General features: G+C 34.1%; 1 protein-coding gene across 2 annotated transcripts in view; it reads right to left on the bottom strand.

Moving 5' to 3' along the window:
- LOC145297801 (protein mono-ADP-ribosyltransferase PARP6-like) overlaps nucleotides 1–16,375 on the bottom strand; it is a 145,162-nt gene that overhangs the window by 22,299 nt on the left and 106,488 nt on the right. For both annotated transcript variants that reach the window (XM_080144089.1, XM_080144090.1), the window contains exons 16-19: nucleotides 14,033–14,145; nucleotides 12,030–12,102; nucleotides 6,428–6,556; nucleotides 2,097–2,157 (exon numbers count right to left, since the gene is read on the bottom strand). In XM_080144089.1, coding sequence (XP_080000215.1) covers nucleotides 2,097–2,157; nucleotides 6,428–6,556; nucleotides 12,030–12,102; nucleotides 14,033–14,145 — 376 coding nt within the window. The remainder of the gene's footprint in view (nucleotides 1–2,096; nucleotides 2,158–6,427; nucleotides 6,557–12,029; nucleotides 12,103–14,032; nucleotides 14,146–16,375) is intronic.

The raw sequence follows: 16,375 nt of genomic DNA, 5'->3' as shown, positions 1-16,375 counted from the left end.
TCGTTTCCCAACCTCAAACCCAACCCTTCGGTAGAAGGTCGTCGTAGACCGAAGGGGGAGTCCAAGTTCTTCTCCGAATGCCGAACCGCTCTTAGAGCTTTGCCGGGGACCAATGTCCTCGATCAGCCAAGGAAGAAACTGTATCGGGATTTAGTGGAGGGGACCGCGAAGGATCCACTTTGTAGGCGGATGGGATGGTCGATGGAGGTTGTCCGTTCTCAATGGCGTTGGGCGCCGGGACGGGAGATTCTGAATAACTCGGAATTCTCCCTGACTTGGCGACTGGTCCGAAATGCGCTGCCCCTCTTCGACGTACTTTTCCGGTATAAAGAACATACCAGCCGCTTCTGTCCGTGCTGTGACGAACGCGAGCCCGAAACAATCGAGCACGCGTTTTTTAGTTGCAGCCGGATACAGCCCCTATTAAGGTACGTCGAGGGGGTAACAGCTCGCATCGATGCCGAGTGTCTGCTCGATCTCGACGTAGGAACTTTTGTGTACAACATGGAGCCGCCGTTCCCCAGGGAGGAAAGTTTGGTTTTCCTGGCGATCCTAGCAGTAGCGCGCATGACCATTTGGATCGCGCGCCTCAAGTTGGTCCACGAAGGGACATCTGTTCCTGATCGGGATCTGATCGTTTACTTTAAACATTTGCTTAAAGTAAAGATCAGATGCGATTGGAAGAGGTTGCCTAGAGTGGAATTTGACAAGAGGTGGGTGCACAGCACTAGTTTGTGCATCCGTCGAGGAGCCAAGTTTCAATACGTGTTCCCTCCTTAGGCATGGCATGGGCGGTGCTGGGTCCTACGGAACCCATCCCGCCTAGGTTAGCATTATAAGTTCAGTAAAGTAACTCTTGACTGGTGGTACAAATGAGATCCTGTTCCTGATTTTATTTTTTGGGATTAGAGAACCTCTGAGTCTGCCCAACCCCCCCCCTGCTCCTCATCTTTATTTTCTGATGCCCCCGATCATCCCCCTACTCAGAGGTCACCTTCCTACCCCCTCCATCCGTTGCTTTATTTTCTCCCACCTCCATTAAGGCGACTTCCCCAAACCCCATTAGGGATGCTCTGCTTGTTTTCGGTTCCCCGGAAAACAGTGGGGGATCTAGCCACATAGAATAGTACAGGGGGGGTCTTACTAACAACACATTAGTAGATTTTCCTTATTTTTGAAATGAACATTTTCATTAGTTTTTTCCCACTCCACGAACATTTTATGCCAATTAATTCAAGAACTCTTTCTAATGAAATCGAACTTTATTTTCTCACACATACACACACACACAAAAAAAAAAAAAAAAAAAAAAAAAAAAAAAAAAAAAATGCACACACATCATACAGAAATGAATATACAAATTGTACATAGTTAAATTTTACATTGAACGCTGGGGTTATTAGTTAGATTAGGATCCACAGAGTGATTGAGGTATTTTGGTAAATGTTGCCAGTCAAGAGTAAGACTTCAAAGTCTCATCTGTTACATAGTCAAAAAGACCCTGTACCCTCCCCCTCCCAATTTCTTGTAGGGCCTTGTGCCTAATTTTGTTGAATTGAATTTTTTGTACGTTTTTTATGTTCAATTTTTTCTTTCTCAATAAAATATATAAACAAGATCAAAGTGTAGTATCTGTTCTTCAAATGCTGCACTTCTATTTCTTGTTCTCTTTCGGTGGAGGAGAAATCCTTCACGACTGAGACAATTTTTATTTTTGTACCTTTTCTCCACGTTAAAAAACGACCCTGGTGTCTAACTCTGTCCCGTGGGGAGGCATAGTAAATAGGTACTATAGTCTCTAATTACGTTGAGCTTCATAAATTAAGGATTAGTATATAAAAAAGTGAAATTATATATATATTTGTGTAAACAAATTGAGCTTAGGTACTTTGGACAATGTCAAAACATTGTTAATTCACTGCCTGCATAGCAGCAGCCGTATAGCCCAACGAGGTCATTAGATCTAAGCTGGTCTTTAATATTCACATTAGACATTCATCGTATCATTCTCATATAGTTTCTCGCCATGCAACACATGTCCTCAACCATTAGTGTCATAGGTAGAAGATTTTCAATCTGAAAGAAAACATACTCACCTTCACATAAAGCAATACAGTTGATATTTTCACTTTGAAGAAATCTGTTCTTATGCTGTGGCTAAAAAAAAAAAAGAAAAGAAAATAGAGGTAAATAAATTTTTTTTAAATCTTCCTTTTCATGGAATTTGTGTTAAAATTATTTGCATAATAAATAATCCATAACTAAAGACGCCGCAAGTAAAATTTATATTTTTATAGCTAATTTTACTTGTTTAGTCAAAACTTCTACAGTGCGTCAATATATCTTGTAATATATTTCAAGATAAAACCTCTTTATCACATACTGGGTGTTTCTAATCACCTGAAACTCGTATGAACTGGTAATGTTTCTATGTCTATAAAAAATTAAAATGTCGTTTACGAATTAATAGAAGCCATCTTTTATAATTTCAAAAGATCCATGCATAGAGGTCGGAGATATTTTATTTTTGGCATAATTACGTGTTTCCGTTAGATTACAAAAGTTAAACGATGCTGAACCCATTAAATACTAAATGGGTGACTATTAAATTATTATGCTGAACCCATTAAATACTAAATGGGTGACTATTAAAGAATACCAGGTGCTGTATATGCAAGTGTGACACTACGTGGTCTGTCACTCAACAACCCCAACGTTGTGTGCCACATATCTTTCTTTTAGCGTCTCTCATCCTGGTTGTTTTGCCATCTTTTACATATTGACAATTGCCGAGAAGATGCATAGATTCATACATATAAAAATCAAAGAAAACAACTCGAGAGGAAAACACAGACTTCGATGCCTTCTGTACATATTCGTTAGATTCTGGGTATGTATGTGACACTGCTGACCCTCTATATGCTAAAGTCCACATCTAATGTCGAGGTTGTGTTTGCCACTTGGCTAGTCAATTCATTTCACCTTCTACTCCAAGCCACAAGCTATCTTCAACAGTGTCCAGCTCATGACTATTGTCATGTGTCTAACTCACAATTCAACTGACTGACATCAACCATTGTAAAAAATTAATTCCCACATCATAAAAACTCATTGTCGTTCTCCAAAGTTCCCACAAACCAAATCTAAATATATCTACATTTATGGTTCCATCCTTTTGTTACTGTAATTGCTACACCATAACCAACATTCCCCTGTTCACCTTCTTTTGTCTACTCCAGCGAACAGCTTCCGATCTATTGTCTATTCATCAACCCTATTTCTTATTTCTTTTGTTACATTTCTTTTACTTTTAATTCCCAACGCTTGAGACTGGGGGTGCAGTAGACATGAATAGTATAACATAACTGAGAGGAGGATGATAGCACCCGGCACTAACGTCACAAAAGTTTATGCACTGACAACCACAAACAGAGGTTATCCGTCTTGCTTATTGATTACAGTTGTAGAAAGACTGAAGATGAAAGGATAGCTTAATACATAACATCAAATGATGTGTCCTTTCTATCGTTCAACCGGTTTTAGCTACAAGACGGGAACTTGGATCATCTACCCATGGGTTATGGTTTATCTTTTTTCATATAAAAAAGGTTCTCTCAATTCTTTTGCCTCTGATCTTAATGTGATGAAACAATTTAAATCACGCAAAAAACTTATTAAAACTTACACTCATATGCAAATATTGTAACAGAACTACTGATCCTGCGTTAGTAACAGCAGCCATATGTAAATGACCTAGCCAGTGGCTGATGTGACGTCACAGCAGAGACAAAAAGGACACAGGCGTGTGAAGAAGCAGTGTTCGGAACATGTCTGGTGAGACCAGGGGAGGGGGTCGACATCAATAGTATAACATAAGGGGGATGGGGACGATAGCACTCGACAATAAGGATTGTCACAAAAGTTTCTGCACCGACAACCACAAACAGAGAAGCACTATTCAAGATGTAGAGGATTTGAGATGTGGAAAAGGATGTGTTCTAGATGGCGGAAAAGCACAAGTTCGAGACACCAGAGGGCGGAAAAGGATGTGCTTAAGATGTACAGGATTCGAGACGAGTTCAAGACACAAGTGTTCAGAAAAGTGAGATTTAAGACCTGCCGATGCATGGGTGGCATCAGAGCAGAGACGAAAAGTCACACGCGGCCAGGAAAAGAAATTAACTATTTTAATATTTAGAAAAAAATGCGTTGTTGGAAATACTATATATAAAGGCTTTTGTTTAAAAAAAAAAAAAAAAAAAAAAGAAAAAATTGAATTTTTTCCTTTCTTCTGTTCCTTGTGACCGAGTCTACAATGTGTTGGGTCTGTTAAAAGGTAACAATATCATAAAAGGTGTACAATGTTACAATATTACACTTATAAATAAATTAATGAGAGGATTTTATGAAATAATTACTTTCCATTGAAAAATATTAGCGTACACCAAAATTTATGCAAAAGTATCCAATAGATGTTAATAAAAAATAAGAATTGCTTATTAATATTAATTTTTTTTTCTGATGTCATTTTAAATCTCTATTTATGAAGAGTTATATTAAAGGGAGTTAAGCAGTGACAAGATTCATAACGATGACAATAATGGAGGTGAAATTCCAACTACAAATAAAAGTAGAATTTTATAATCAAAAACAAAACTACAGGATTAATTTTTGTAAATTTTGATCAATTTTATTTTCCTACTTTTACTTTATAAACGTTTCTTGTTATCTTTTTTTTTTTTAATATCAATAGATGCAACCATGGAGAAGCACCCAACATTCTTATTTCTTGTAACTCGTGTAAGTATTGTAACTCGTATTTCTTGTAACTACATGTAACACGTTTGTTACGTTTTGCGTTACTTATCATATTACATATTGGTAGGTACGTGCAAAATGAATGCTGATGTTCAACATATATAAATATTTTGATCTCTCCTTTTAATTAAAAGTTCAAAAATCAGGAAATTAACAATTTTAATGAAATTTTCAGTGTATATCAAATAATGATCACGAAATATAACGAACCCATTATTTTTATTTAAATTTTAGTGGCAATGTATTATTTTGTTTAAACAAAAATCACCTTTATTAAAGTTATGGTTTTCAGTTGTTAAAAAAAAATTTTTCAGGAACATTACAAAAATAAGCTCCTAAAGTCTGTATTAATGAATTCAAGAAAAATTAATTTCTCGAACTGATATTATGGTTGAATTAAGCATTGTTTATTTAATATTTTCACACAAAAAAAATTATAACTGTAAAAACTATTTCTGCTTTTCTTTTTTAGATTAAATGTTCTGCATAATTTTTATATGTAAGATTCTAATATTTTCCTTGCTTGAATTAATGTGAAACTTTCAGCGTAATATAATTTTTATATAATCTTCAAAAATAGCATTTTTTTTTTTTTTATTTATTTAAAAGCAGGAACATAGAAAAATAATGAAATTTAAAAATGGTAGAAATTATACAAACGTTCACGATAGGAATGCATAGCTGGGGGGGGGAGAAGAAAACCAGCACTCCCTAGCTCTCTTTAACTACCTGACATCATTTCAGACAGCCTTTTGACTTTCTGACATTTTGGTCTTCCATAGAATCCATTTTTAGACGACTTCTGTCTCATTTTGGTTGAGCAAAGCAAGAATCTTTTGCTATTTTCTGTACAAACAAGGTGCTTTATTTTTTTTTTTAAATTTAATTTGATATTTTAGAACTTTACCTTATCATTGAAATAGACCCAGAAAACTAATATTTATCTTTCAAAGGATTTTTACAACAAATTTATTTAACTTCAAAATTTAGCTGAATTTGTCAACTTCCGAATGTTACCATGAAAACATTTTTCATTACAACTTTTTTTTTTCACGTGTACAAATTTTTTTTTTTTTTTTTTTCACGTGTACAAATTTTTTTTTTTTTTTTTTTTTCACGTGTTCAAATATTTTTTTCCTTTGGAAATTACTTTTAGGCTTCAATCTTTCACATACAATCAAAAAGTAGTCGGAAACCTACAAAAAAATTATGATAAATCTGCTTTCAAAACTATATCCTATTTTTTTTTTAGGCATTTTTGCCCATACCTACATATTTTTAGATGGTGATTATTTGTGGAATAGATTGATAATCTATTAATTATTTATTATTTTTAATATTAAATTAATATTCTAAATATCTTCTGTAATTCAATGTAAATTCCAAATAAAACCAAGAGGACAAATCTCAATATATTAAACAACCTATTATCAGTATTAAGAAAAATTTTTTAAAATTAAATTTAAATTTTTTTTTTTAAAAAAGCCTAAAAACATAGCATATTATTTTTTTATATTTTTACACTGGCCAAAATGTGTAACATCACATCTGTCCACCGTAACACAGTGAATAACTTCAACATAGCAACATAAATAAACAATATTCTTACCTGGACTGGATTTGGATTCATGCTTTCTCGTTGGACAGTATAGAAGCCATGGCCCATTTTGGAATAACTGAATGAAATACTTGAGATTGGGCTAAGGTAAATTCCCTTGCCATAAGCAGCACCATTCATCTTGAAGTAAACAAAAAATTCTAAATTTTAGAAAACCAAGTAATGTTTGATCATTTTTTCTTTTTTAAATGTAAAATTAAATTTTTTTTATTAAATGTAAATCATTAATTTTTTTTTTTTTTACTAAAATGTAAAATAATATAAATTTTTTCTTTTTACTGGGGGGGGGGGGGGGGGGCGGGCGGCTTTGCCCAGTCATAAAATATGCTTAAATATATTTTAATTCGTCCAGCTTTCCTATATATTATAGAGTCGTGATTTCAAAAGTAATAAAAAAATAAATAAAACGGTGCCATCAACTAGAATCGAAACCGAAATTCAAACTCAAGACTGTCCTAAAACTGTTTCTACCCATCACAAAATTCACTGCCATTTCTAAAACTGTCCATAAACTAACCCTAAATATATGCCACACCTTGATTAGCAATCTCATTTCAAACAATCTTTATGTGCTTTGATGAACAACTTCTGGCCCCAATTTCAAAGAACGGCTCTATCTTTTGACAAGCTTCTTGGTTTGACCTTCATTCCTGATCTGAAATGGAGTACATGACATCAAATGTGTTGCCAAGGTAACTGGAAAAATGGTTGGATCAGTCTACTGCTACAGTAGATATATTGTTGCCGATGCAATCCTCTATCTGTGTGAGAGCCAAGTACATCCTAGGATGGAGTACTGTTGCCACGTAATGCCAGGAGCTGCTTGGAGCATCCTATCCTGTCTTGACAGTTCAAAACCAACTTTGTAACCTAGTAGGTAATGCCCTTTTCGCGTTGCTGCAGTCTCTTTCTCACAGAAGAGATGTTGCTATCCTGTCTCTGCTCTATTATTTTCATGGCTAGTGCTCATTTGAGCTCCAATCCATGATCCCTTTCTGCCAAACTTTCACAAAAATCACTCATCTACCTACAACCACTATCAATAATTTCTGTCACTCGCTGTCTGTACGTAAACCTAAACGTAGATTCCATTAATAACCCAAAGTTTTTTTTCCCTAGAACTGTTCGCCTGTGAAACTTCTGTTAATATGCTTTCGAGCTAACTTTAACATGATCGTCTTCAAGTCCAACATAAACAAATTCTTGTTCAACTGTCCCCTTAAATAATCAAATTTTACCAAATTTCAACTACTGATGATTACTATGATATTGTCCCAATGACTACTGTATACTCATTTACACTTATCCTCAAGTGGTCTCCAGGCCTTAATAAATGGTGACTTAAAAAAAAATATATATATATATATATATTTTTTAACACTCAGTGGTGGTGGTAAGAACAAATTTGGATAGCAAAAAAAAAAAAAAAAAAAAAAAAAAAAAAAAAAAAAAAAAAACAAACAAAGTCTGATTTTTAATATTGAGAAAATCCAACTCTCCACAAAAAAAAAAGGTGGGGGGGGGGGCACTTTTTTTTTTTTTTTACATTAGGCGTCACCACTTATCAAGGCCGATCGGCAACTCAAGGATAAGGGTTAAAGAGTGTAGAGTAGTCAAAAGGACAATATACTAATCAATAGTAATGGAAGTTCGGTAAATTTGTTAACTTAAGTGGAACGGCTCATCAGAAACTTGTTCACGATGGACTTGAAGACAACCATATTATAGACAGCTGGAAAGCAGGAAAACGGAAGACAATTCCACAGGCGTGCAGTTCTAAGAAAGAAGCTTTGATCATGGAATCTATGTTTAGGTTTAGGCACAGATAAAGAGTGGGGAAAATTATTGATAATGTTTTCAGCTAGTCTAGTGTTTCTTCAAAGGAAAAGTAAGGCACCCCCTTCCCTTTGCTAGTCTGGGAGAGACCCTTGGGCAAAATTGAGAACCCACATTAGTCCCCCACCCCCGATCAGGGTAACGTGAGGCCATGGAAAGCAGGTGACTGATGTAATATGAGAGCAAACAGAAATAATTCTGTTTATGGTTTCGTAATTCGTTGTGCTGAGAAGCTACATACAATAGTCAGGACAATCGACCAGTATGGGCATTGCTCAGACAGAAAGAAACCGCAACATACTGTCTGTACAACTGTAAAGAAAGCTATGGCAGTATATCAAACTTTTTATTCGAAAAACAGTGTGAATGAGAACACCTCGCAGAGGACAACAGCAAGAAACATGTTGACAGTCTGAACACTTGGGCACCACCAAAAAAAATGATGAACAACAATGAATTCATGAATTCCTCAAGGAAGAGAGATGGATGAAGAGCCATAGCCATCAGTGCCTGTCCCAGGCAGGACACTACTTGATGAAAATTGGTATAGCATGATCAAGAAATAACTGGCATAATGTTAGAGTTAAAATAATTATGAAACAATAAAAAAAAATTGGAGATAAACACATAAAATATCACCAAATATTATTTCATGACCAATTCAATTTAAAAGGTCATAAGTTTCATATAGGGGGGTCAGTCAACTGCAAGCTCCTGTATTGATTATAAACAACGAGTGGAAAAAGTCATAATTTTAAGATATTGTATTTCCAAGTTTAAATGACAGGTAAAAGAAATACTCAAATTAGTTTGGAAGTACGTTAGCTGACTATTACCAACTTAGCAGCAAGCAGATTTCTTAATGTGACTGAATCGATGAAATTCTAAATAGAAGAAAAAGAGGGCGTATTTACCAAAATGTTAATGAAGCCTCACAATAATCACGTCAAATATTTTCTTAAGAATCATTTGGTGTTTCTTAAGATAGAGTCAACAGATGAATTTTTTTTTAAATGTTGTTTGAAGCAAAAACAATATTACATACTTGTCATGTTGAAAATAGTAATATATCCAAAAATTCATTGATTATTATTATTTTTTTTTTAACGTGGTGGTCACCGATTATCAAGGCCTGGAAGCCACTCAGGGATAAGGCTTATTGCATGTAGAGTAATCAATGGCATAGTATCGTAGTAATCGTTAGTAATGGAGATTTGATAAAGTGTCTTACTTAAGGGGGTGGTTTATCAGGAATTTGTTTATGTTGGACTTGAATACATCCAAGTTGTAGTCAGGTGGGAAACAGACAAACAGAAGAGAGTTCCACAGGCGTGCACTTCTGAGAAAGAAGCTTTGTTCATGGAATCTACATTTTGATTTTGGCACAGATAAAGAGTAGAGAAAATTATTGACAGTGATTTCAACTAGACAGGTGTTTATCATGAAAGATTGGTGAGGGGGGGGGTGCAGAGATTGGAACTCAGACGAGCACTTGCCATGGAAATAATGATAAAAAAGACAGGCTCACAATGTTTCTTCTGTGAGAGAGCGGTTGCAGGGAAGAGAAAAGGGTATGCCCCACTAAGCCACAGTCTATTTTGTACTCTGTCAAGGTAGGATAGACCGTTTTTTGCAGCTCCTTCCCAAATGTGGCAGCAGTACTCCATCCTTGGACGTACTTGGCTTTTATATAGATAGAGAATTGCATCAGCAATGAGACATCTTCTGGAGCGGTAGAAGGATCCCACCATTTTCCCAACAACCTTGGCAACAGACTTGATGTATGTGTTCCATTTCAGATCAGGAGTAAAGGTCAAACCCAGAAGCTTGTCAAAACATGGAGCCTCTCCAAGACAAGAGCCATCCATTTCAATTGATGCCAGATGGGGATCAGAGCATTGATGATGTAAAGATAGGAGCTTGGTTTTGGATGCATTAAAAGTAACCAGTCACCTCTTCCCCCATTGTACCACACGCTCAAGATCAGAGGAGAGAGAATCAGAGAGAACTTTGTCATTTACGGCCTTTGATGTGTTGCCATAGACATTTATAGTTAAAATTATTTTAAAAAAATAGTTAAAATTAATTATTTAAAATTGACTATTTACTAGCTGAATTAATTATTTTAAAAAAATAGTTAAAATTAATTAAATAAAATTGACTATTTACTAGCAGGGTGGTGGAAATTCCACAGGGGACTCATTCATATGGAACATGTACATCAAATCTGTTGCCAAGGTTGCTGTAAAAATAGTGGGATCCTTCTACCACTCCAGTAGATATCTCACTTCTGATGCAATTCTCTACCTATATAAAAGCCAGGTTCGGCCAATGATGGTGTACTGTTGCCACATCTGGGCCGGAACTGCTAGAAGCAGCTTATCCTGTCTTGACAGAATTCAAAATAGACTTCGTAGCTTAGTGGGGGATGCCCTTTTCTCTTCCCTGCAACCTCTTTCTCACAGAAGAGATGTTGTGAGCCTGTCTCTGCTTTATTGTTATTTTCATGGTAAGTGCTCGACTGAGCTTCAATCTATGCCCCCCCCCTTCAGAAACTTTCACGAAAAACACTCGTCAACTATTTCCCACACTCTTTATCTGTTCCTAAACCTAAATGTAGATTCCATGAACAATGCTTCTTTCTTAGAACGCCTGTGGAATTCTCTTCAAGTCCAACGTAAACAAGTTCTTGATGAACCGTCCCCCTAAGTATTCCAATTAAAAAAATTCTCACTGCTTATGTTTACTATGCTATAATCACATTGACTAATGTATCACCATTAACCCTTATCCTCGAGTGGCCTCCGGGCCTTGATAAGTGGTGGGTCTTGTGTAAAAAAAAAAAAATATATATATATTGATGTTGGCATTCTGTAGATGTTCAGTGTAAATGGAGACGCTCTAATATTATTGTAGCTCTTTTGTTAAAACTGCAAAAGTATTTATTTAAGCTAACGAACGCCTCACAAAGCTCAGTCATAAAGTACGCTTAAATATGATATTTTAATTCTTGCAGATTTCGTACTTATTATTAGAGTTAATATTCTATCGATTTTTATATATTATAAAGTTGCGATTTCAAAAACAGAAAAATATATCCATATGACTTAGGTGCATTAGCTTGAATCGAAACCGAAATAAAAACTTACGAAAAAAACTATGTATATATACGAGTTCCTTCAGCCATAATTGAAGCCAAATCTTATGAATTCTCGATAAAATTATTTATAAAAAAATAAATGATTTAAGTGCCGTCAGCTATAATCGGAACCAAAACTTCTGAAGAATTCTTGGTAAAATTATTTATGACAAGAAATGAAAGTACCTAACAATTAAACGATACAGATGCAAGCATGACACAGAAAATAACACGCTATCGTATTAATATATAGATAGTTAATAATTAATCAAATAACGATAGTTAATAATAATTTAAAATTTATAGTTAAAATTAATTATATAAAATTAATCATTTACATTTAAAATTAATTTTTAGGGAAAATTGGGAGAAATTGCATTTTCCCTAGATGTGAATATCTTGAAGATTGCAAATACAGGGGGCATACTTATCTCCTTTTTCACCACTTTAATGGCTGGCGTATTGTTTTAGACCATAGCAATAAACTTTTTTTTTTATTATTATTAAAAACAATAGCAGTTTTTCTACTTGATGGATTTTCATAATTTTTGGATATATTACTATTTTCGACATGACATATTAAGTAAGCACCAAATTTTTTATTCTAACTGCTCTTACCTGATACTTTGTCCCCGAAGCATTCAGGAGACCCACACGAAGAATTGAGTGCCAGTTCTCTATACTGGATCCACTGAAAACGAATATAGAGAGAGAAAATGAGCAATGAAAATAATTTCATAAATTCTCGTACGGTATTGTAGCAAAATTTGAAAATTGAAATATTGAATTTCAAGTGAAATCGATGCTATCTACTGAACTGTCATGTCACCGTAATGAAAATTTTTAAAAACTAGATGGCAGCCAGGCGTTGCCTGGTCGTACAATACGCTTAAACATGATACTTTAATTTATGCAGATTGCGTATTAATTATTATAGAAGAAATGCTTTGCAGTGATTTAAAATGGTACCTCTACTTTTAGCATAAATTGAACTCATTATTAAGAAAAAAATTAAAATAAAATGGTGAGGTACACCCAGGCTTGAACAGGGGATTATTCGGTCTGCAGACAAATACTTGACCACTAAGCTATCTCTTGAGATTATAATAAATTTATTATTTTATGAAGAAATGATTTGCTCAAATTTTATCGTCTCCTTTTACCGGTGTAACTAAAATATTCCCCTATAAAAATCTTTGTTTATCTATAAAGAGAGAAAAACTATTTTTAAGATCGGATTTTTTTTTATTTGATACTTATCGAATGAATATCTATATAAAACATATCTAAGAACACTGCCAGGTATATAAATAAGCTTTGTGTGAAATTTGCAAAAGATAGGCTCAGCCTTTTCGGAACCTATGAGGAAGGAACGGACACGCGCGCGCACACACACACACACACACACACACACACACACACACACACACACACAAAGTGACTTTTATAAAAGTAAAAAACGATAAGGTAAAAAATTCATTATTAATAAAAACAGTTTTCAAAGGCAATTAACAAAAAATAAGTTTTGCTAAATTGGCCAAAGATTTTCAGTTTCCAGAAAATATTTACCTCACTTTTGTTACGATTAAAACTCTCCATTTTTTTTTGTTTTTTTTTCACAACTCAATATTCATTAATTGTCTTTGAAAATTATTTTCATTAATAATTTTCTACCTTATTTTTCATAATTTTTGGATATGCTCATTACTCTGACATGACAATTCAATAGATCCCATTGGTTTCACTTGAAAGTCAATATTTCGATTTTCAAATTTTGCTATAATAATGAAGAACCGCTAAAACTCTGTGGATGTCACTTGTTTGTTTTTGTGCAAAATGGATGACGTCACCCATTAAAACAAGGGGGATAACTGTGTAGAGTGAATGAGGTCATTAAAGGATGATATCACCATTAAAACAGATGGGAATAACCGTGCACAGTGGGTGAGGTCACAAAATAACACTCTCCATCAAACTAGAAGAGAGAGGGTGAGAGAAGAGATCCTTCATGAAATTTTATCTAAATGAACTGTGACCCATTTGAGTCGCAGGTCATCTAAGTAAACCATCTAAACCCATGATAATGTAAAATACTTTTAAGACTGAATTTGTTTTTTTGCATGTTATTTTGTTTGTATCCATGCATATAAAAATAAAAATTATAATATATTTGATAACACAGAAAACAAAATTATTCTTTTAAAAAATTTTAATTTTTTTAAAGAACCTGCTTGCCTTTTAAAGATTGCCGGGGTAGCTCGTTGGCATACCTCAGCAGAGGTGCCTCAGGCAGTAAGCAAAAAACTTTCTTCACCTGAAAGACAGGAAGCAACAACCTGCGAAGATTGACCTCCTAGGACTACCCAGAACCATATCTCAGCCTGGCAGATGCAAGGTCATTCCATACTTAAAAGTGACTAAGACTATTAGACTGTGTCAAAGACATATTCCCAACTGGCTTGAATATAATCTATTCAAGCTATACCAGATATGTGATGTGGAACACGGAGAATCTTTCGGCAGTTAAAAGAAAATATGAAGGTGTAGGTCTTAATCAGTTTTATACGACTGAAAAAAGATCTTAAAACAAATCTAACGGCAATTAATGTTCGCTTTCTTACTGGAAGGCAAAAGTGCTGCCATATTTTAATCTGGCCACACGGAAAATTTCTTCTTTGGCAGGAGCAGCGCTCAGGAGCAGGAATTGGTGATTGGTGTGCATGAATTTGAGTTGCTGCAATGGAAGAATGCATGTCGTGAGTGGGGAGAGGTCAAAGGAATTTCAAGGTCATAGAAAAAAAATATGAAGTAAAAGACAAAAAAAAGAAAAAATTTCAATAAAATTTTAAAAAAAAGAAAAAAAAAAAAGAACTGCACTCAAAACAAAGAAATTTAAACACTTGACAAAGGAATGCCTGAAATATTGTAAAATTCCAGCATATTCTTGTTTAAAAAGGGAAACTAAAACCAAATAAGATTTAATCATTTTTAATTTTAATTACAAAAAAAAACATTTCTTCTAATTTCTTTCTTACAACTCCTTGTCTAAAACTGTTATAGTTTACATATAGACTATTCGTATAGAAGCGAGATATTTCAATAGAAAAAAATTAATTTTATTTTTTTAATTCAGAAAAAAAAAAAAAACAATTGATGTGAAAAAAAACATTGACTGCAGAAAAAACTACAACTACAAGTAAAACTACAACTAAACTAAAACTAAAACAACTACAACTAAAACTACAAGTAAAAGTAAAACTACAACTAAAACAACTACAACTAAAACTAAAACTACAACTAAAACTACAAGTAAAAGTAAAACTACAACTAAAACAACTACAACTAAAAGTAAAACTACAACTAAAACTACAAGTAAAAGTAAAACTACAACTAAAACAACTACAACTAAAAGAAAAACTACAACTAAAACTAAAACAACTACAAGTAAAAGTAAAACTACAAGTAAAAGTAAAACTACAAGTAAAAGTAAAACTACAAGTAAAAGTAAAACTACAAGTAAAAGTAAAACTACAAGTAAAAGTAAAACTACAAGTAAAAGTAAAACTACAACTAAAACAACTAAAACTACAACTAAAACTACAAGTAAAACTAGTAAGTGCTGACATTAAAAACTCTTCAAAAAGGTTGATTTAAATTCCTGTTGGTGATGAGAACAGATTTAATCTTTGTTGCTGTTCTTTGTAGGCAAGCGTAGAGAATTCTATCATTATTCTTGTTTTCGATCATTGTACACATTTCTCACTGTATAATATCTTTGACAATAGGGGTTTGTTCCTTGAACGGCAGACTTCAAAATATGCCGAACAGCCAGGTTATGTTTTGTTTTTTAAATCTCCTTTTCACCCCAAACAAGACACAGTGCTACTTTGATGCAGGGGGGCTACTATCAGGGACATAAGTTGCAGATATACTATGTAGGGAGTTGAGCAGCAAAATGTTTGTTCCCATTACACTTGAACTTCTGCATGTCAGGACAGTTGGAAAAGCAGGAACCCAGAAGGTAATTCTAGAGTCTAGCAGTTCCGGGGAAGAAACTATTAGAGTAGAAGGCTTTCTTACATCTAAGGATCTCTGTGTAGGGGTGGGACTTTGCTGCTAGTCGGGTTTGATTTGAGTATTTACATCGAGGGGGTACAAGGGCTTGTAGTTCATTGGAGCCTCCACCATTAAAATACTTGTAATACAAGCAGAGGGATGCAACATTTCGTTGATGGGACAGAGGTTGAAGCTTAGATGACAGTTCAGGATCTCTCAGGTTGGCAACTCTCTTTTGAACTCTGTCCATGTGGAGGGGAAAGGAAAGTGTGTGCTCTTAAGCTGAGTAAGGATATTTGTTCACCATCTCAATATAAATTTTAAGTTATTTAGTAAACAGTTCCTCATCATTTTTGTCCGCTTAAAGCTACAGTCTTTATAAAATAAAATTTCAGGCAATGTAGGGGATCAACCCAGAAAACTTCCAATTATCCCCAGAATTTTTTCTGGTGCAGTCGAATACAACAATTTATTTCTGATTTATCTGTACTGGATACGTTATTATAATGTTTAATATATATAACCTTACTTTTCCACCCTATTGTATTTTATTTATCAACATGAAAATTAGTAACCTCTTTTTCTTAATTATTTTTTAAAAATATTTCCAGAAATATCTGCCTTAATACAAAATGCTAGTTTATTTTGGTGTCTTTACCCACCCCCCATTTTTTTGCTGATGAGGAGACTTTGCTTGAATATAAAAAAATCTTTTTATCAAATTACTGTTCAAGACATATTGTCTATTTCAATAAAACATTGTTTCCGAAACGATCGTACAATCTATTGATTTTGTTTGTTTTCTTTCTTTTGAAACTGATTTTCAATTAAAAAATTATGAATCATTTTACTTAATATTAAAATAGCTCTGAGATATCTATACCTATCAAGCTTATTATATATCTACA

Source organism: Euprymna scolopes, chromosome 18, assembly GCF_053919585.1.
Source record: "Euprymna scolopes isolate OS-2025 chromosome 18, ASM5391958v1, whole genome shotgun sequence".
Classification (NCBI taxonomy): Eukaryota; Metazoa; Mollusca; class Cephalopoda; order Sepiida; family Sepiolidae; genus Euprymna; species Euprymna scolopes.
Note: the sequence above shows the minus strand (reverse complement) of the source record. Positions and strands in the feature narration are given on the sequence as shown.